Source organism: Anastrepha obliqua, unplaced genomic scaffold (assembly GCF_027943255.1).
Source record: "Anastrepha obliqua isolate idAnaObli1 unplaced genomic scaffold, idAnaObli1_1.0 ptg000005lb, whole genome shotgun sequence".
Taxonomy (NCBI): domain Eukaryota; kingdom Metazoa; phylum Arthropoda; class Insecta; order Diptera; family Tephritidae; genus Anastrepha; species Anastrepha obliqua.
The window spans coordinates 912,124-933,175 of NW_026562177.1; the positions used below are offsets into that span (position 1 = coordinate 912,124).

The window sequence follows — 21,052 nt, forward strand, 5'->3', positions numbered from 1 at the left end:
AATGGAAAATATTTATTTTTATTTTTTATTGAAATTTCAAATTTTTCTTTTATAATTTTGAATAAAAAAATTTTTAAGTAATTTTTTTTATTTAAAATATATATTTTTATTTGAATATTCTTCTAAAAATTTTTTAAATGAAAACAAAAAATTTTTAAATTTTTTTATTAAAAAAAAAGGAAAAATAAAAAGTTATTCAAATAAAAATAAATGTTTTAAGTAAAAAAAAATTACTTAAACATTTCCTCATTCAAAATTTTTTAAATAAAAGTTTCAAATATCAATAAAAAAAATATTTTTCATTAAAAAATTTTTATTTAAAAACTTTATTTAATTTTTTTTTTGTAATATTTTTTTTTTAAAGATAAAAATGATAAAAATGTTTTTCAACATATTTAATAAATTATTTTAAAAAATAATGTTTAACTAAAATTTTAAGATTTGAATAAAAACCAGAAAGAAATGTTTTTTTATTAAACAAATTTTTAATCATTATTTAATTATTAAAACTTTGTTTAATAACAAAAATCAATAAAAAATTATAAAAACAATAAAAAAAATTTTAATAAAAAAAGTTTTAAAAATAAATAAATTTTTTATTTTCATATTTAATAAAATTTTTATTTTTATTTATTTTTACAACTTTTTTTATATAAACTTTTTTTATATTAAATTTTTTTTTTAATTTTTTGTTGATTAATTAAAATTTCTTTAAATTAATTAACTACATTTTTTAAACTTTTTCTCCCAATTGAAGTCTGAAGGAAATTGAGTTACAGACGAAGAAAATCAAATGATAAATAAGGAAGTTATGAATGTTCAAATAAAGCTAACCAAGTGACGAAATGTCAAAGAATACCTTCAAGATATACGTGATTATGTGGAACCACTCTTTGTTTAGCTTAAGAACGTTAAATTGCAAATATCTTGAAAATGCCTCTGCCTCTGAGACTTTGTCGCCGTCTGTTGTGCCTTTCGTTCGCAATCGCTCTCAGCTGTTGCCTCGCCCAATTGTTGCTAGTGCAGTTGATGCTCCCTCCGGTAATGTTAAGAGCGTAAATAATAATTTACCTTCGCGTATAATTGCTTCTCAACTACCAAACTCTTCGCGGGCTCCCACTGATTCTGCCTGGGTCTCTGTTGAGACTAAAAAGAGTAGACGTAAGAAAAATCAATTACGTGTTGTTGGTTCTGGTGCGAACAACGAACTTGAGGTGGCTGTACGCTATAAGTGGCTACATTTGTCATCTTTCTCACCTACGGTGTCAACTGATGACATCATTCAGTATGTTAATAAACATGCCGGCTTAGATACGAAGCATATCTTATGTTATAAGCTTATTAAAAAAGAGACAAATGCGGACTCTCTTAGGCATATAAACTTTAAGTTAGGTGTTAGTGAACATAACTATGATGAACTACTTAAGCCTGAGATTTGGCCTGCTAATGTATCCATTCGTCCTTTTAATTTTTTAAGCAAACAAATAAATCAACCGCCGCAGAATTAGTTGTCTGTGCTTGGCCTAATAATCGAAATAATAGTCGAATTAAGATTTATTATGAAAATGCGTCCGGCATGCGTACTAAGGCAGAGCATGTACACTCCCTTAGTTCGCAGTTAGATTATGACATATTCGTTCTTGTTGAGACCTGGCTAAATGCAAGTTTTTATAACAATGAATTCTTTGACCCGAACCTATTTAATGTTTTTCGCAAAGACAGAGACGCTGCAAAAACAGGGTGCTTGCGCGGGGGTGGTATTCTTATTGCTATCAGGTGTCACTTAAACTCATTTTTGTGCCCCCTCATGAACGGTGACTCTCTACTGGATCAGATCTGCGTCTGCATAAGTAGTCCCAACTCACAAGGCTCTTTATATCTGATTGCCTCGTATTTGCCGCCTGAAAGTTCATACGAGCTGTACAAAGCGCATGTTGACAACATAGTATATCTTGTCCTAAATAATTTAAATGACAATAATTTATGTGTGTTAGGTGATTTCAACTTGAGTAAAATAAATTGGTGTGCTAGTGCCTCTAACTCTATTCTCATACCAAACAATGTAACTGCAAACCATGAATTATATCTTATTGATAATATTCTTAGTCTTAATTTATTTCAAATTAATAATTTTGTTAATTCTCTGAATAGAATCTTAGACCTCATATTTGTAAGTGATAACATAAACTACGAGATCAATGAATGTTTGAATTCCATAACTCCAAAAGGTAAGCATCATTTACCCTTAGTGCTCAAAATCGACTTTTATACTTTTGCTACAACTGCATCTGATGTCAGGCAATCATTCAATTATTCTTTATGCGATTTTGTCAATTTCAATGACTTATTACTTGACATTAATTGGGATAATTTATTTGCTGAACTCGACACATCTTGTAGTTTTTCTGCGTTTAAGTCCATTTTGTCTAAACTCTGTTTAGATAACATTCCGCTCAGAAAGAAAAAGCCCTATAAATTGCCCTGGTATTCTAGGTATCTGAAAAAGCTTAAAAATCTTAAAAATAATTACTTCAAGAAGTTTAAATCTACGAAGAATCATTTGTACTTCGTTAAATATAAGCAAGCGTTAAAGGATTTCAACGATTTAAATAAATCTCTCTATAACAGCTATATTACCAATATAGAGTTAAACATTAAAGCGAATCCCAAAATCTTCTGGAAATACATAAAATCTAGAAGGAGTAGTGCCAGTGTTCCCACTGGTATTTTTTTCGATAATAGCCAAGCGCGAACCCCAACTGAAACGGCAAACTTGTTTGCTGAATTTTTTAAATCTAATTTTGCTGACGACGAACTTGATTGCCCATCCGACTTTTCTTCTGACTTAGATTATGCCCTGAACTTTGGAGGTCTTTGCCTCTCTTCTGAGGATATTAGTAATGCTTTAACTAAATTGAAATCATCCTCTCAAACTGATGCTGATGGACTTTCAGCAGTTTTGATAAAAAACTGTCCGGCCTTCGTCTATCCCCTGAAAATTATTTTCAACAAATCTTTATCGTCGGGGTGTTTCATTGACGCATGGAAACTCTCTTTCATTACGCCCTTCTTTAAGAGTGGCAATAAAAATGACGTTAGAAATTATAGACCTATCTCTAAGCTGTCGACTATCTCCAAAATTTTTGAGCATGCGGTCTATGCAAAGCTGAGTTTTGCCGTTAAATCTTTAATTTGCCCTAATCAGCATGGGTTTATTGCTAACAGATCTACAGTATCTAATCTGGCCGTTTTTAGTGAATACTGCATTGATTCTTTCTCCGCTGGCTTCCAGGTCGACTGTATTTACACCGACTTTTCGAAAGCCTTCGACAAAGTTTCTCATAGAATCTTAGTTAAAAAATTAGCTAGTCTTGGCTTTCATTCTACATTTCTGCAATGGATAAACTCTTATTTGAGCAATAGACGCTGTGTTGTAACAATCGATGGTATTTCATCTACTTCCTTTGCTGCCATCTCAGGTGTTCCGCAAGGAAGTATCTTGGGACCGCTTTTATTTGTGTTATTTATTAATGACATCAAAAGTTGTTTCACATTTGCTAAATTTTTACTTTATGCTGATGACCTTAAGATCTTCTCAGCGATCAAGACGCAAGAGGATGCCATTAAACTTCAAGCCGATATGAATAGGCTTTATTTCTGGTGCCAGAATTCACGACTTTCGCTGAACTTATCTAAGTGCTTCCAAATCTCTTACTCTAAAACATCTAATATTTTGTGCACTAAGTACAGGATCTCGGCATGTGTCTTGCAGTGTGTTAGTGAGTTTAAGGACCTTGGCGTCATCTTCGATAACAAATTCTCTTTTAATAACCATATAAATTATATTACTTTTAAATCTTTTTCGATGCTGGGCTTCGTCAGACGGAACGCCACTAAGTTCTCTGATCCCTATACCATTAAGTTACTGTATACATCTTTTGTTAGATCTCACTTAGAATATGCTGCTTTTATTTGGAGACCTTGTAGTCAGCAAGCTATTAATAGAATCGAACGTGTGCAAAAAATATTTCTCAAATATGCCCTTCGGTCCCTGAATTTTATTGATCCCATGCCATCATATTCTGCTCGTCTCATGCTTATAAGTCTCAAGTCCTTAGAGATTCGTAGGACTATACTGTGTCTGTCTTTTACTCATAATATTATTACTGGAGTAATTGATTGTCCCTACTTATTGGAAAGAATTCGATTTAATGTTCCCCAGCGATCTCTTAGGAACTTCTACCCTTATTATAGGGGTAACTTTAAAACTACGTATGCCAGCAATGCTCCCATTACTCGTGCTTTACGGGAATTAAATGCCGTTCATAATGATGTTCTTCTTGATTTCTCGCTTTCAAGAACAGCACTTTTAAATCTTTTGAATTCTATATTATAGTTAGTTAGTAGCTAGTATAGTTTTTAAATACATAGCTTAATCTAAGCAACTTTTGTATCATAGTCTGTAAGGATTGTAATTCATAGACTTAAATAAATAAATAAATAAAAAATAAATTAACTCGATTTTCGTAATCAGCCAGCGATTCTACATAGGAAGTGAGTAGTAATTGCGCAAAAAAAGATCGAAATTTGCAAACGAGTGTTATTATTAGAGAGAAAAGTTGAAATCTTAACAAGCGCGTCGCTTTTTTTGTTTGTGGTTATAAATTTATAAATAGTTGATCAGTAACACTTAGCCGTGTCGTAAGATTGTGAAATCAAATGTGAAATTTTGTATCTCAATAAAGAGTTGGGATTCATTTTGAAAGAGAACCTAAAAACTTGCATTTGGGTGTTATGAAAAACAATCAAAAAAAGGAAAACAAATCGATTTGTTTAGAATTTAGGCCTTAACATTTTTTATTGAAAAGCACGTATGAAATCCCACGGAAAACATTTATCTTCCTATCTTTTAGACCGACAATTATTTGACTAATAATTCGCAGCAAATCAACATGTACAAAAAGATGCCGTATATCTCGAATCGAGAATGTTTTAGAAAACCTTTGATTATATTGCAAAAAAGAGTTTATGAATTACACAGGCCGACAGCATCTCAAACCCAGAAATCGGACTATATATTATCGAAGGATTTTGATGCGCTGAATCGAAATCTGGCCTTAGAATTGCTCTATCAGCTATGGTTTTCGAGATATCCTAAACTAAAAGTGCAAAAAACAACCGTTTTTGCCCATATTTGAGATTAACATATGTAGCCTTGCAGATGTTTTCTTTCACCAAAATTAAAAGAAGGCATCTTTGAATACAAGCTTTCTTTTTTCATATGGCGTTGAGTTTGCTCAAATATCATTTTTTTCGCTGAGATATCGCATTTTGAAATTTTCATGTTTCTAAATTATCCTACACCTGAAAATCGATTGAGATAACATAGACATGATATAGTCGATTACTAATTTTCTTGAATTGAGTCTTATTTTTCTTAAAATTTTGTCTCACACCATAAGTGTGCTAACTCACCAAACACTACACTATCTAACCCACGGGTACCGAGTCACACAAAGCCCTAACCCCTAAAAACCACCCCTACCATACCGCAAGCAGGCTAACCCACTTAACCCTGGAGACAGTGAGTTTGGTCACATATCTTTCTTGAAAAAAATCTTATTTTTCTTGATGTCTCATAACACAAGTAGGCTTAACCACTTAACTCCTAATCTCCATCCCTACCAAACCACAAGCGGTCGAACTTATTAAACTTCTAACTCACCGATCCCCACCTACCCTCTAAACACCAAATACCACATCTACCAAACCACAAGCAGGCTATATAACCCATCTGACTCTGGAGGAAGCGAGTTTACTCATATATTTTTCTTGGAATGAGTCTTTATTGAAATTATGTCTCACACCTTATATGGGATAACTAACCGATCCCCTATACCACCTGACCCCGACCTACCTACCATCGAACCTTTAGAAGCCATCCCTAACAAACTACAAGCAGCTCAACCCACCTGACCTTAGAAAAATCAGTGTAGCCGCATATTTCTTTTGCGATAAGTCTTATTTTTCTCGAAATTAAATCCCACACTCCAAGTGATGTAACCCGTCGATTCCCTAAGGCACATAACGCTTATTATCTACTTATCCTTTTTGGAGTTTTAAAGTTCTTTCATTCAAATAAATTTGTTGGTAACAGCTGATTTCGTACCCAAAGGTTAGATAGTGTAGGGGTGTGGTGAGTCAGCACACTTATGGTGTGAGACAAAATTTTAAGAAAAATAAGACTCAATTCAAGAAAATTAGTAATCGACTATATCATGTCTATGTTATATCAATCGATTTTCAGGTGTAGGAAAATTTAGAAACATGAAAATTTCAAAATGCGATATCTCAACGAAAAAAATTATATTTGAGCAAACTCAACGCCATTTGAAAATAGAAGGCTTGTATTTAAAGATGCCATCCTTTAATTTTGGTGAAAGAAAACATCTGCAAGGCTACATAACCTCAAATATGTGCAAAAACGGTGTTTTTTGCACTTTTAGGTTAGGATATCTCGAAAACCAGAGCTGATAGAGCAATTCTAAGGCCAGATTTGGATTCAGCGCATCATAAACCTTCGGAAATATATAGTCTGGTTTCTGGGTCTGAATGTTGGTTAAATTTTGTCGGCCTGTGTTATTCAAATCCAAGCTGGTAGAGAAATCATAGCTCAATGAAGCTCGTCCTAGACGACCATTAACATCAACTGATAAACATCACGTCTAGGATGTAAAAGATTTTTGTGCTCGAAAATAGACGATTGATCATTAAAGGCCTCCAAATTAGTTGGAAAGATGTTTCTTGCCTGACAAAAGTGAAATCTAGTTTGGAGCCAATACCGTTCAATGTTTTGGAAATGCATCAGCTTACACTGCGTTGATTCTTCTTGAGAATTTCCGTAAAAATTGCAACAAATACTATTCCATAGTCACCGCACTTGCCTGCTTTCTGATCGTGTGACTCTTTCGAAGCAATTGTGAAATAAAAATTGTAATCTGAATTAGAATGCATTATCGTAAAGCAGGGGGATTTGGTACCCGTACGGCTCGACGAAGTCTCGTTTATCACAAAACAAAAAAAAAAAACAGAAGTAGACGAACATCAAACTTTTTTATTTACTGCTGCGAAATTAATTGAAAGTACGTTCCAAGAGAAAAAAGCTCATCATAAAAATCCTTTAACAAATCATTAACATTCAAAGGGTTTTATTTATTTATTTTATTTGTTTATCAAACACACAACCAAAAAGGTATGAAGGTGTGAAGTTATACACGTAGAAATAGCAGAGAAGAGAAGAGATAAAAAGAAAGACAGACGTAGATATTAGATATTAGCAACACAAAGTGATGTAGCAGTTTCCTTCCAAAGCGCGTTGTGCTTCAGATTATTTTGATTTTCAGTGGTAGGAGGTTCCAAAGACGGACAGAAAGGACAAAGAACTAACGTTCTGATAAAATGCAACTGAACTTCCCACCAAGTAAGTTAGGCATGACATTTTGAAAGGCGGATTAATTGGAAAACTAATGATTGCTCTAAGGATTAGCCACCCCACACAAAACACGAAAATCATCAATTCAATATCGATGCTTAAAAGGATCTCTCGCATTTTTGTGAATGGTTCAGCAGTACATAAGCTCCAAACAGAACAAAAATATGCTCAATTTCTTAAACTGTATATAAGATAAAAATTATTATAAAATACAAAAAAAAAAAAATAAATAATTAAGAACTTGATCTGTTTTGCTATTTGTGTCTAATATGGAACATATAGGGTGGCCCATGTAAAATTTGCATTTTGAATCGGCTATAAAAAAAAACTAATTAATATTTTTTGAAACTTTTTTTTTTATTTTGAAGATTACTCAATCATCATTTATGAATAAAAAATAATATCGTTCAAATGACTGCCACGACTGACTTTACAGTAGGCCATTCGATCAACCCAATTTTTGAGCACATTTTCGATTGTTTGGGCTCCAATTTCATGAATGGCAACTTCAATTTCGTGTTTTAAAGCATCACTCGTCTCTGGATGGTTCGCATAGCATTTGCCCTTAACGGCTCCCCACAAAAAATAGTCCAATGGGTTTAAATCACAGCTCCGAGGCGGCCAATTGATATCGGAATTTCGGCTGATTATTCGGTTTTCAAAAACGGTAGCCTAAAGTTCGAGTGTAACTGTGGTAGTGTGACAAGTTGCACCGTCCTGTTGAGACCAAATGGCGTCCATGGAAACAGAAACTCGATGGGCATGTCACGGTAACGCTCACCATTTCCTGTAACCGCGGCTCCTCGCTCATTTTCGAAAAAAATGGCCCGATGATGCCGCCAGACCAAAAACCGCACCAAACAGTGACTCGTTGTGGATGCATTTGCTTCTCTACAGTAACGTCTGGATTTTCTGAGCCCCAAATCCGACAATTTTGCTTATTGACGTAGCCACCGATGTGAAAATGAGCTTCATCAGAAAAGATGATTTTTCGGTAAAAATGCTCATCTCCGGTCGGAGTAGAAGAGTCACCACTTTGGAAATAGGTTTTCAATATGTCCCAATTTTGTTCAAGCGTATTGCGTCCCATTTCGTAAATGTCAAACCTTTAAGTAAATTATAAACATATTTGGCATGTCATTTGTGTTACCATTCTCAAAAAAATAGGTGGTTCAAAAAGCAAACGCTCTATGGCCCACCTTTATATTCAAGTGTACACTTTTTGCTGTGACTTACTGTAGGCATATGCTTTGCTGTATTAGACTACTTACCATGCCCAAACATGGTTTCTTTCTAGAGTTCGCACATATTACTCATTGGCTAATAAGCCCCGGGTCTAACACAGAGATGGCAGTAGTTTTATTGAATTCACCTCTTTTTCAGTTTGTACTAACCTTAAAAAGACAGCTGTTAAGCTTCCATGATATTTTATTTATTGGTCATGAGTTACTAAGCGGAGAGTGACGCTACTTTTGTTATTTTCAAAACAATGTATCAAAAAGAATTTCGTGTTTTAATATTACACTGCTTCAGATGGAAAACAAAATACCCTTCAACCAAACCAATGTCTTGAGAACTGTTACGAAGATCCCGCTCCATCAGAAGCAACAATAAAACGATGCTTTGCTAACTTCAAATATGGTCGTAGAGCCACCGATGGTGCACAAGGCAGTGGGCGTGCAACTGATGCGATGACCCCAGAAAACATCAAGAATCCACAAAATCGTTTTGAATGATCGGAAAGGAAAGATGGCATGAGTTAGCTGACATAGTGAAGATATTAGAAAGTATAAAAAGAAGATAACTTAAGTCATTCAAAACAATGGCAAAATTATATGAATTAACTTCGAATTGCTCCCACATCCACTGTATTCGCCGGATTTGGCTACCAACGACTACTGGCTTTTCGCAGCCCAAAAAAACTGCGCTCCCGTAAGAAAATGCGCTCGAGTGAAGAGATTATCGCTGAAACTGAGGCAAAAAACAAATCGTTCTACAAAAGTGGTATTGAAATGTTAGAGCGACGCTAGAATGATTGCCTTATTCTTGATGGAAATCTCGTTGATCAATAAAGCTAATTTTGAAATAAAAAAAATTACGCGTTTTCTGTGTTAGGTGCGGCACATTTCATTTGTTCCACAATTCTAATTTGAGGTACTACTGGAATTTTCTTTCAATGAATTCATTCAAAAAATCCAATTGTAGTTATACTGTGTGGATATTGTGAAGCTCACAGGCTGCATACATATTAATCCTCGCACTAAACTTCTCACTGAAATGCCATGAAATAAAGTAAATAACAGCCGAATTTATTAGGATTATGTGGCAAAATTTAATTGTATTAATATCCCAGAAAATCATATATACAAACTCCCAAAGTTTACGTTTTTCATTACATATTAGATCGAAGATTTATTAATCATCAAAGTAACCCAAGTGCAAGAAACGCGGCAAATGTTCCTCCAAATACTCCACGTAGCTCTTTGACTTGTATATATTGCGACGAAATTCTTCGGACGTCATCAGCGCTTCAACCTCGGTCTTTTCTTCTACTGCGAACCACATGGGCAAAAAAGTGGTTAAAAGGAAGAACTCTGATAAGAAATGAGGAAATATAAGTTGTTTGGTTTGCAATAAAATAAGTATAGATAATAGAATTTTCTTATCAATTAACGATTTATTTGAAATGCAATTTGATATTAATGTGGTGATTACTCACCGAAGCACTTGTGACGTCTATGCTGTGCATGTAGTTGTGTGATGGTCGGCAGTGGACCCTTGAAACCAATTTTTTTTAAAGTATCGATGAAATTGGTGAAATAACTGTACAAGAAAGCTGGAAATTGCAAGCGCAGATTTGCACCCAAAATGAAGTAAAGTGAATATATCAAATCGTTCACAATTGGACCAACATAGCCGATTTGAAAATCCAAGAGCAAAACATCCACCAATGCGCCAGTTTCTTTATTGTGCTTAAACATCATATTTTTGGAATGAAAGTCACCATGACAAAGCACATACTGTGAATTCGGTTGAGGTGCTTCACGAAACTCAATGAACGATGCACGACATTTTTCTAAAAGTTTCGGCTCTAGGGCCTCAAAGTATGGCAAATATTCATGTAGCGAAGGTGTTTGTCTCAGCATATTAACGAAGTTGGTAATGCCATCTGTTACGAACCGCTGCTCTGCTATGTTAGACATACTGAGCATGCCACGCTCGAACTTGTCAAAATAGTGCGGCTCCTGTAGAGATTCAAATGAAATTTATTAAATTAAATAAAACTTAATTGGCACCTGGCATAATAAATTTCAAATACTGTGCCTGCCACTGACCTCCAAATTGATTTTGTAGCTTATGGCATGCCACTTGGCCAACTTGGCATACGCGGCCTTCACTTCTTCCGCGTTGAGTACGCGCCCTCGCACCACTTCATAGCCCTTAGGTACTAAGTCTTCGAAGACAATTATTTTCTTCGGTTGCAAAGCGTGATATAAACAGCTGCAAATATAATAAATTTTGTTTCAAACTAATATACGTTCACGCGTATTGTTATGCTCTTTTTTTTTTTTTTTTTTGCTATCAACCACTTACGGTGCTTTGAGCACTGTGTCATCGCCCACGGCGCGCAAAATCTTTTCGAAACGTGGTATCACTTCCGTGTACATGATGATCTCTTTTTCGAAAATATCCGTCTTGCCTAACATTTCCTTCTTGTGTCCGTCGTTTTCGGGCATCGTTTTCATAATCACAGATTTGGACTTGTGCACGCCCTCCAACTCATAGTCCAGTTGCGCGCGAAACATTACACTGGCATAGTGATCACCCTTCATGGAGGCTGGCGAAATTTTTGCACTACGCATTTTCAGTTTACTTCCTTTGCCCTCACAGCTTGTCAACACCTTTAAGAAGAAATCGTCATTCATCCATTCTGGTGCCTGCAATTCGTCGGCATTGAAGTCTTCTGTATTTGAGGACATTTTCTAAATACGTTTCGCTCGATTGCTACAAAAATGCAATGTTTTTTCAAAGAACTTAGAACTGTAACTGAACTGCAACTGAACAAAATTGCAGCTCATCATTCGAAATAGTTGTGTAAGAAATGTTCATGTAACAAAGTAAAAGTTTTCTCTAATGTTTTCTCTATTCACTCTCTATCGCTTGCATTTTTTACATTGAAAAGCTTTAACATTTTTTGCATTGATAATGGCTCGATGCAGTTAGCTATCGAAATACGAAAATATGATATTATTTAATAAGTAAAAGTTTGACCAACGCATGCATGCACTGGGTGTTCTTTTAGCTGCATGGGAACTATCGATATCAATAACTATGATTTGACAGCTGAGAATGACAAAATATGTTGACATTTCAGTTCTTTGCAGTTTGGCAAGACATCATGAAATGTTTAAATACAGAGCAATGCTTCCAAATGGAAATTTACTTCGAAAAAAAAAAAATAATAATAATAATCTGTTCGCGCAGTTCTTAGAGCGTTGGCTGCATAATCGGCCTTATTTCTTTCGAAATGAGGAAGCGACTACTGAATGAAATTTTGTTTCCGAAAATTGATCTATTAAACATCGACGACATTTGGCTCCTACAAAATGGCTCAACTTGGCATAAGCGCAATTAGCAATCTTCTTCTTTTTAATTGGCGCTATAACCGCTTACGCGATTTTGGCCGAGTTTAACAAAGCGCGCCAGTCGTTTCTTTCGCGTGCTAACCGGCGCCAGTTGGACACACCAAGTTGTATCCATTCGGATGGCATGACCCAGCCAACGTAGCCACTGAATCTTTATTCGCTGCGCTATGTTTATGTCGTCGTAAAGCTCATATAGCTCATCGCTCCATCGTCTGCGATATTCGCTGCTGCCAACGTGCACAGGTCGAAAAATCGTACGCAGAATCTTTCTCTCGAACACTCCAAGCCTCGCTTCATCGGATGTTGTCATCGTCCACGCTTCTGCGCCGTACGTTAGGACGGGCATGATGAGAGTCTTGTAGAGTGTTAGTTTTGTTCGTCGAGAGAGGACTTTACTGCTCAGTTGCCTACTTAGTCCAAAGTAGCACTTGTTGGCAAGAGAGATTCTACGTTGGATTTCAAGGCTGACATTGAATGCTGGTTCCTAAATAAACGAAGTCTTTTACAACCTCGAAATTATAACTGTCTACAGCGACGTGGGTGCAGATATGCGAGTGCGTCGACTGTTTGTTTGAAGACAGGAGGTACTTCGTTTTGTCCTCGTTCACCACCAAACCCATTCGCTTTGCCTCTTTATCCAGTTTGGAGAAGGCAGAACTAACAGCGCGGTTGTTAAGGCCGATAATGTCAATATCATCGGCATACGCCAACAGTTGAACGCTCTTATAAAAAATAAATTAGCAATCACTTTGTTGAAATATTCAAGCCACCATTGACGCTAGACGGCCGGATTTATTGACAAAACGTCAAAAATGCGACTGATCGAATGGACCATGAAACTCGTAGTCGTGGCGGGTATATGCGGGATATCCTATTAAAAAATAAATCCCTTGAAATATTTTATAAGCGTACAACAAAAAAAAAAATACATTTTAACAATATTTTTGTTTTGTATTATAATTTTAAGTTATGGAGCTATTAAAAAACAATCGAATTTGAAAGGATGAAACTGGATTTTAGGCTAACTACTTTTTTGAATTGCTGTGTACGTAATTAGTATTGGCTTGTTGGTTGTGGTGCTCCCCGTGTGCCTACCCGGCATTCAATAATAGTCCGGGAGCGAGGGGTCATTTTTACCTCGTCTTTTCATGCCGATTGATTTTAATACTGAAGGCAGACGCCATCCAATGGATGACGAAACCAACCGTCAGCTGGTCCAGTAGCGGTGGGTACGTGCGTGGGATGCTGCGAAACGTGTCGAAATAAATTTTTAACAACTCATTTAATACCGGCTGAAATTTTTTGGAGAGGTACTAAATTCTGCTTTTCAAAATTGTTTTGGATGAAAATTCTGTAAAAATCAAAAAAAAAAAAAACTGTCCAGCCTAAACTCTTTTGGTTCAATATTTTGCATTTAAAATTCTGTATGATCAAAATGATGGAAAACTGAAATTCTGTATATTAAAATTCTGAAATCAAAATTATTTTCGATCAAAATGCTGTAAAAATATAACCAAATAAGCAGATAACCTGATAAGCACGCTTACCTGAATAGCACATTTATTTTATGAATAATGGAATTCTGATTTTATATTAACAATGGTATATATACATACGTCAATTAAAGAAAAATTCAAAAATTCATTCAAAACAAAAGTTATTACATATAATGGCGAAACAATTATTATATATTATTGTATTATTAAATTTTTAGCAATTCGCTTTAGAAAAGAAACATGCCTTAATATAAGCCATTTTTTTGTTATTCTTTTAATTCTGTTGTTTGCTTTTACAGCCTTCTTCGTTTGACTAATTTTGTGACCATTTTGATTTTTGCTAGTTGTGCTTTCGCACAAACCAGCTCGCCTTTTAGATCATTAATTAGTTTGTACAACCCTGAGTTTCGTTTCCCAACAATAACTTTTAGCCGACGATGCCAAGCTTCAATACTGTTTTGCCTTCTGGGGAAAGCGATATTGGACTCATCGTCCAATCCATCGACTCACTGACCAAAATTTTGGTGGGTATTTTGGCTGGGAGTTGTCTCGAGCTATGTAATTTCTTTCAAACCACGAGCAAAACTGTTTTGTATCTTCGTCTTCAAGAGTACTATAAAATTGATTATAGTACTCAGAGACTTCGTCGTCAGGCAAAAAAGCCAGAGCTCTTAACATTCTAATATGTAAGGAAAAATATGAATCATTTCCATATTTCTGAACCAATTTGCAAACAAAAATAATTAAATATTCAGTACTTTATGGTAGTTGGGATGAAATGAAAGAAAAAAAATGAAAGAACCATCCTTGCAATCTCGTATCGGGAAAATATTTTTTGGCAGCCGATATAATACTTATCTCAAAGTCACTGAGGATTCGTTTTGGATTTAATTGTATGCCATATCCTCGAGCAAATTCAATGAGCTCAATGAAAAACGTCTGATAGCTGGTAAGTGATTTTCTGCTCATAATGCAGAATACGAGAGGTATTATTTGCCCTTCAACCTGACCATGTATGGAAAAGAGTTGTCGCATAAATGTAGGCACCACATCGAAAGTGCCATCCAGGATCCAACAGTCGCTTTCATCAAGCAATTTCAATGATGATTTAGTACCACATATAATCATACATTCATTGTGGAAATATTTTTCTGACAAAATAAAAAGTTCATTTTCCAAAACATACAAACTTAATGGAAAATCTATTTCTTCTATCGAATTTGGTTCACGAAGTCCTACTTTCGCTCTTTTTATCCTGTTAATTTTTTGCTTTTGAACACTTTTTGTGGGTAAATAGTCACGGCTGACGGAAACGGTCTCAGCAACAGATTTCTGGATTATTTGGCTAGTAGTCAGCAAGCTTGATTTCGCCAACTTTTTCACCAAATTATTAGCTTTTACGACATTGACCTCATCTGGAAACGGTTCATGGGAGTGATCCTTTGAATACTTCGTAATCGTATGCACATTTTCAATAAGTGTTGTAACAAGACGCGAACGACATTTCTTTTGTATTCTTTTAGAACAGGCCCAATTATATGTTTTTTTTGTAGATCGCTCCAAATAAAAAAAAATATCCGTCAACACAGAGCATATCTTTACTTTTATTAGACTAAACAAGAGAGACTTTCGCCATATTAAACACAGTAAATATTTATTTATACAAAAACTTTTATTATTTCTTTAAATTTGTAATTTCCTCAAACTTGATTCATACACGTTGGCCAGCCACTATCAATAGAACTAATCGAAACTCTCTTTGTAAATTTATTATATTTGACCTGCTGTAAACGAGAAGCAAAAACAAAAGACCGCTGGGTTTGGTTCTGTCGTTGTCGTATTGTGTTTCCTTAAATTTTACAACAAAAAAACGTGCAATGAAAGAATGGGAATTGATTAATACAGTTAGGTATTTGAACGAAGTAAATATTGCAATTATTCTACAATATTTTTTAGCACGGTTGCTCGAATTTCATTCACATTGTTTCTGAAGCTACTATGTACATTTGCCTTATGTAAATCTGTTTTGATAATATAGGAAACCATATGGGTCAAGACAAGTCATGTATTGGCAGTATTTTGTTTTGCGCACTTTTTTTATTTATCCATATGCTCTTCCGATTTTTCAATACAGAATTTTGCAATGCAGAATTTTGACAATACATAATTTTGATTTACAAAATTTAAAATTACAGTGTTCCGCAATACAGAACAGAACATTACAGAATTTTGCATTACAGAATTTTCTATGGATAAGTTCGTGCGGTTTTACAACAGATGGCGTAACTTGATTATTATTCCATCGATCCACATTTCCAAACATTCATTGGAGAGCTACTGTCGTAAGGCACAAACGTCAGTATAAGTTTTTTATTTGAAGCGTAAACAACAATATTTTTACCACACTTGAAAATGTCGAATTTCGTGCCAAATAATGTGTTTTTGCGGGGAATTCTTTAATATGAAGAAAAAAGCAGCCGAAAGTCATCGTATCTTGGTGGAAGTTTATGGTGAGCATGCTCTAGCTAAGCGAACGTGCCAGAAGTGGTTTGCACGCTTTAAAAGTGGTGATTTTGGCCGCGCCGCCAAAGTTCATGGATACCGAATTGGAGGAATTGCTCGATCAAGATCCGGCTCAAACGCAAGAAGAGGTTGCAAAAACTTTGGGAGTTGATCAATCAACCATTTCCAAACGTTTAAAAGCCATGGGAATGATCCGAAATTCAAATTTCGAAAAAAAACCGCACGAACTTATTCATAGACCTATTAAAAACATATTACTTAAAATTTTTTTTACTAAACATTTTTTAAATAAAAATTCAAATTTCAATAAAAAAAAAATAAATATTTTTCATTAAAAAAAAATTTTTTATTTAAAAACATTATTAAACTTTTTTTTAATCTTTTTTGTTTAATATTAAAAATGTTAAAATTGTTTTTGTATTTTATATAATAAGTTTTTACTAAAATTTTCAGATTTGAATGAAAACTAGAAATACATGTTTTTTATTAAACAGATTTTTAATTATTTAAAATTTTGTATACGAACTTTTTATCCTTATTTATTTTTAAAACTTTTTTATTTAAATGTTTTTTAGTAAGCATTCCGTTTTTAATTTTTTCTTGATTAATTAAAATATGTTAAAGTAATTAACTAAATTTTTTTAAACTTTTTCTCCTAATTGAAGTCTGAAGAAAATTGAGCTACAGACGAAGAAAATCAAATGATAAATAAGGAAGTTAAATAAATAAATAAATAATTGGCGCGTACACTTCTGTTAGGTGTTTGGCCGAGCTCCTCCTCCTATTTGTGGTGTGCGTCTTGATGTTGTTCCACAAATGGAGGGACCTACAGTTTCAAGCCGACTCCGAACGGCAAATATTTTTAAGAGGAGCTTTTTCATGGCAGAAATACACTCGGAGGTTTGCCATTGCCTGCCGAGGGGCGACCGCTATTAGAAAAATGTTTTTTTTTTTTTATTAATTGTGCTTTCACCGAGATTCGAACCAATGACCTCTCTGTGAATTCCGAATGGTAATCACGCACCAACCCATTCGGCTACGGCGGCCGCCAACCCTACGGCAAATAAGGAGGTTATGCATGTCCAATACCCAAGTAGCGAAATCTCTATGTATGCATACCTTCAAGATATACGTGATTATGTGGAACCACTCTTTGTTTAGCTTAAGAATGTTAAATTGCAAATATCTCGAAAATGTTTCCCTAAAAAAAATTAACTCGATTTTCGTAATCAGCCAACGATTCTACATAGGAAGTGAGTCGTGATAGCTCAAAAAAAAGATAAAAATTTGTAAACCAGCGTTATTACTTATAAATTTTTAAACGTTGATCAGTAACGCTTAGCCGTGTCGTAAGATTGTGAAATCAAATGTGAAATTTTGTATCTCAAAAAAGATTTGGGAATCATTTTGAAAGAGAACCTGAAAACTTGCATTTGAGTGTTATGAAAAAACAATCAAAACAAGGAAAAAAAAAAATACGTGTCTAACGGTTAGACGCGATAGAAGTGAAACCTTCCGTAAAACAAACTGAGAGAGAATGAGACGAAAGCAGCATTAGGAGCGGGATAATTATAGGTTCATTATAATATTGCTATAAAGTTCATATTTTATTTTCTTCATTTTATTATTATTCATCCTCAATGTTTTCAATTTCAACAAATGATACGAGTGGCTTATGATAGATAAAATATGATACAAATGCTTTGGTTTCGATGTTGTCAAAAAAAAAAAAAATACCCAAACGGACCGAAGAAACAGACTTACAAATTTCTTCCATTTTCGTCTACTTGTATTCATATAAAAATTTATGTCTCTTCCCACCAAAGCTAAATGTATTTGTATATTTCTTCTTGTATTTATTCAAGGCCGAAATCCCGGCGGTACTGCAATACCGGGCCAACCCGTGGCAGAGGTGGAGCAAGCCCCTAAAACACTCCGCCCATTTCCAAAAATTAGTTTAACACTTTGATCTTAGCCATAAGACCGAGAAGCGATAACCATACACAACCAACAAACTACCTTGTCATTACATTTTCTAATAAACCTTTTGAGAATTACAAGCTCACAAAAATTAATGTACGAAATATTTAAACCGATTCACTTAAACACGGCGAGCTGTTTGATTTCATGTTCGTGCCTGTGTATGTGCATTTGTGCGTTCATATCGCCACAGTTCATGACTACCAGCCTTGGCTGAGCACAGTAAGAAAATGTAGTCGAGCGTATATATGTATGTATGTACGTTAGTGTGTTTGTACGATTGTGCTCTGCGCTCAGCTTTGTGTCGATTTTACTGTGCGCTGCGCAGGTTGGGGTATTCTTGCAGAATTTAAAGATGATTCACACACTGTCGACCGACTGGGTACAGTTGTCACAAGTGATGATATGTATAATTTTTATATGAAAAATCAAGGCGAATCTTTTGAAGGTGGTAGCAATAACACAGCTGATTTGTTATTTTTTTCTTCCGCCGTGTACATTTGGATGTCAACACAAAATTGAATTACGAAACGTTTTACTTAGCTTAGTGTATGAATTCACCTTGGAAAATATTCAATTTTCTTCTATAATCAATTTTAATAAAAAAAAAACTGTTTTCAATAAATAATCAGAAATGTCCTACAATGAAAATTTCACTTCAAAAAAAATTCTATTTTCGTCTACTTGTATTCATATAAAAATTTATGGCTCTTCCCACCAAAGTTAAATGTATTAGTATATTTCTTCTTGTATTTATTCAAGGCCGAAATCCCGGCGGTACTGCAATACCGGGTCAACCCGTGGCAGAGGTGGAGCAAGCCCTTAAAACACTCCGCCCATTTCCAAAAATCAGTTTAACATTTGTTGTCCTCCGACGGAGGATCTATCAGATGTTAAGCTGGTAAGAACAGATACCACACTACCTACTTCAATAGATTTTCTAATAAACCTTTTGAGAATTACACGCTCACAAAAATTATTTATATCAACATATAATATAACGCTTCGTAACTAAATAACTTTTAGGCCAGCGACGACAGCATGGCGCGGCAGCCGAGCGACTAGCAATGTGAGCTTCCGATCCAAAATCCTTGGTTCGAATCACAAGAAAAAATACAAGTTATTTAGTTCGTCGCTACGTTTATATCAACATATAATATAACGCTTCGTAGCCAAGAGGGTCGCTTTTTCGTTTCACTTTTCCTCAAATCACTCCCAACGATTCTAAAGAAGTTTTCACTTCAAAAATATCTATTTGTTTAGAATTTAGGTCTTAAAATTTTTTATTAAAAAGCGCGTATGAAATCCCACGGAAAACATGTATCTTCTTTTTTTTTAGACCGACAATTATTTGACGACATGCACAAAAAGTTGCCGTTATAACATGGCAACCACTCAATGAAGTTTCTGCTTGAGTGGAATTTAGAATGTTGCAGAGCGTCTTTGTTTATGTCGGGAAAACCAGTTTGCAAATTATACAATTCCAGGCAGGTAGATAAATCATAGAAATGAAGCTCGTCCTGGTCGAGAAACAACAATTCCACTATTGAAAGGCCTCCAAACCAGTAGGAAAGATGTTTTTTTGCCTGAAAAAAGTAAAATCACGTTTGGATTCTGATTGTGTGACTTTTTATTCTTCGCTTTTCGACAAAATTTAGCGATAAAAATTGGAATCGCAATAAGAATTCTCGAAACCGATGGCCGCAATGGTTTCAAGAATTGAGAAATCATTCGCGTGAATGTATAGTATTATAGCGGGACAGGAGGAGGTTTTTTTCCACTAAAGTTTTGGGCGCCTCTAATGAAGGTAGAGTCAGGTTAATCAGAAAAACAAACTGAGTAAAACAAAATCATCATTAAAATCCTTCGACAAATCGTTGACATTCGATAGTTTTGAAAGGTGGTTTATTTGGAGAACTACTGATTGCCCTAAGGATTAGCCATGGCGCACATGACACTAAACGCATCAACTCAATATCGATGTTTACAAGAATCAGTTATTTAGGTGAATGATTTAAAAGTACATAAACTTCTAATAACCAAACCAAAAAAAATGTATATCTTTTCTGTCGCGCTTGGAACATTTTTTAAGTTCTTGCACATATCGGGTGTTTGTTAGCTGCATGAGAACTATCGATGTAGATACCTATGGTTTAGCAGCTGAGAATGGCAAGTTGTGTTGACATATCTTTTCAGTAAAGTCTTCAAGCCATCAATTCGGATTATGTTTATGCTCTATACACTGAATTCTCTCCTTTTTTTCAACTAAGAAATATTTATTTTTCACTTGCCAGAGTAATTATTTGTTTCAGCGGGACTCCTTTTCTGCCTGCTATAAAAGCGGTCAGCTTACCTCATATAAAAGTGTTTAGGGGTGATTTTTTATTATATCAAGTTAAATGCAGAAAGCAAATGTAATTTAAATTAAATGATTCAATTCAAATTCGCCCTTATATTTTCGATAAAAGCTTGAAAGAGTAAAGAAAAGGCTAGGCTATACCATAAACCCCTCATTCGCTTCAAAAGCATCAATTTTATAATATAAAGGGTTAAGTTACAAAGGCCGGTGTTGATTTTGCATAAAATACAATTTTTTTAGGAAATTATTATCATGTTTCTTTATTATGATAATATTGGTATAGTTCAATTACGTGCGGAACAAAATATAGGCCAACTGTCCACCGCAGCTTCGGCGGCACACCTCCATCCGATGGTCCAAATTTTCGATGACTCTGGGGCATAATTGAGGTTCCATGCCGTTAATGTGCCGTATTATCTCATCCTTTAGCTCTTGAATTGTTGCTGGCTTATCGACGTACACCTTTTCTTTCAAATAACCCCAAAGAAAGAAGTCCAACGGTGTCGCTGACGTTTAGGTGTGATTCACATTCAACATCGGCCCTTGAAATTTAACC

General features: G+C 34.9%; 1 protein-coding gene and 2 pseudogenes across 1 annotated transcript; all 3 read right to left on the reverse strand.

Moving 5' to 3' along the window:
- Window positions 1-9,819: 9,819 nt before the first annotated feature.
- Window positions 9,820-11,489, reverse strand: LOC129251130 (uncharacterized). Its single transcript, XM_054890502.1, has 4 exons — window positions 11,087-11,489; window positions 10,828-10,993; window positions 10,212-10,737; window positions 9,820-10,086 (listed from the first exon to the last, which is right to left on the reverse strand). The coding sequence occupies exons 1-4, from the start codon at window positions 11,470-11,472 to the stop codon at window positions 9,908-9,910; spliced, it is 1,257 nt and encodes a 418-aa protein (XP_054746477.1). The 5' UTR covers window positions 11,473-11,489; the 3' UTR covers window positions 9,820-9,907.
- A 6,524-nt stretch (window positions 11,490-18,013) lies between these two features.
- LOC129251162 (U2 spliceosomal RNA) lies at window positions 18,014-18,152 on the reverse strand (annotated as a pseudogene).
- A 738-nt stretch (window positions 18,153-18,890) lies between these two features.
- Window positions 18,891-19,076, reverse strand: LOC129251160 (U2 spliceosomal RNA; annotated as a pseudogene).
- Between the last annotated feature and the right edge of the window lie 1,976 nt (window positions 19,077-21,052).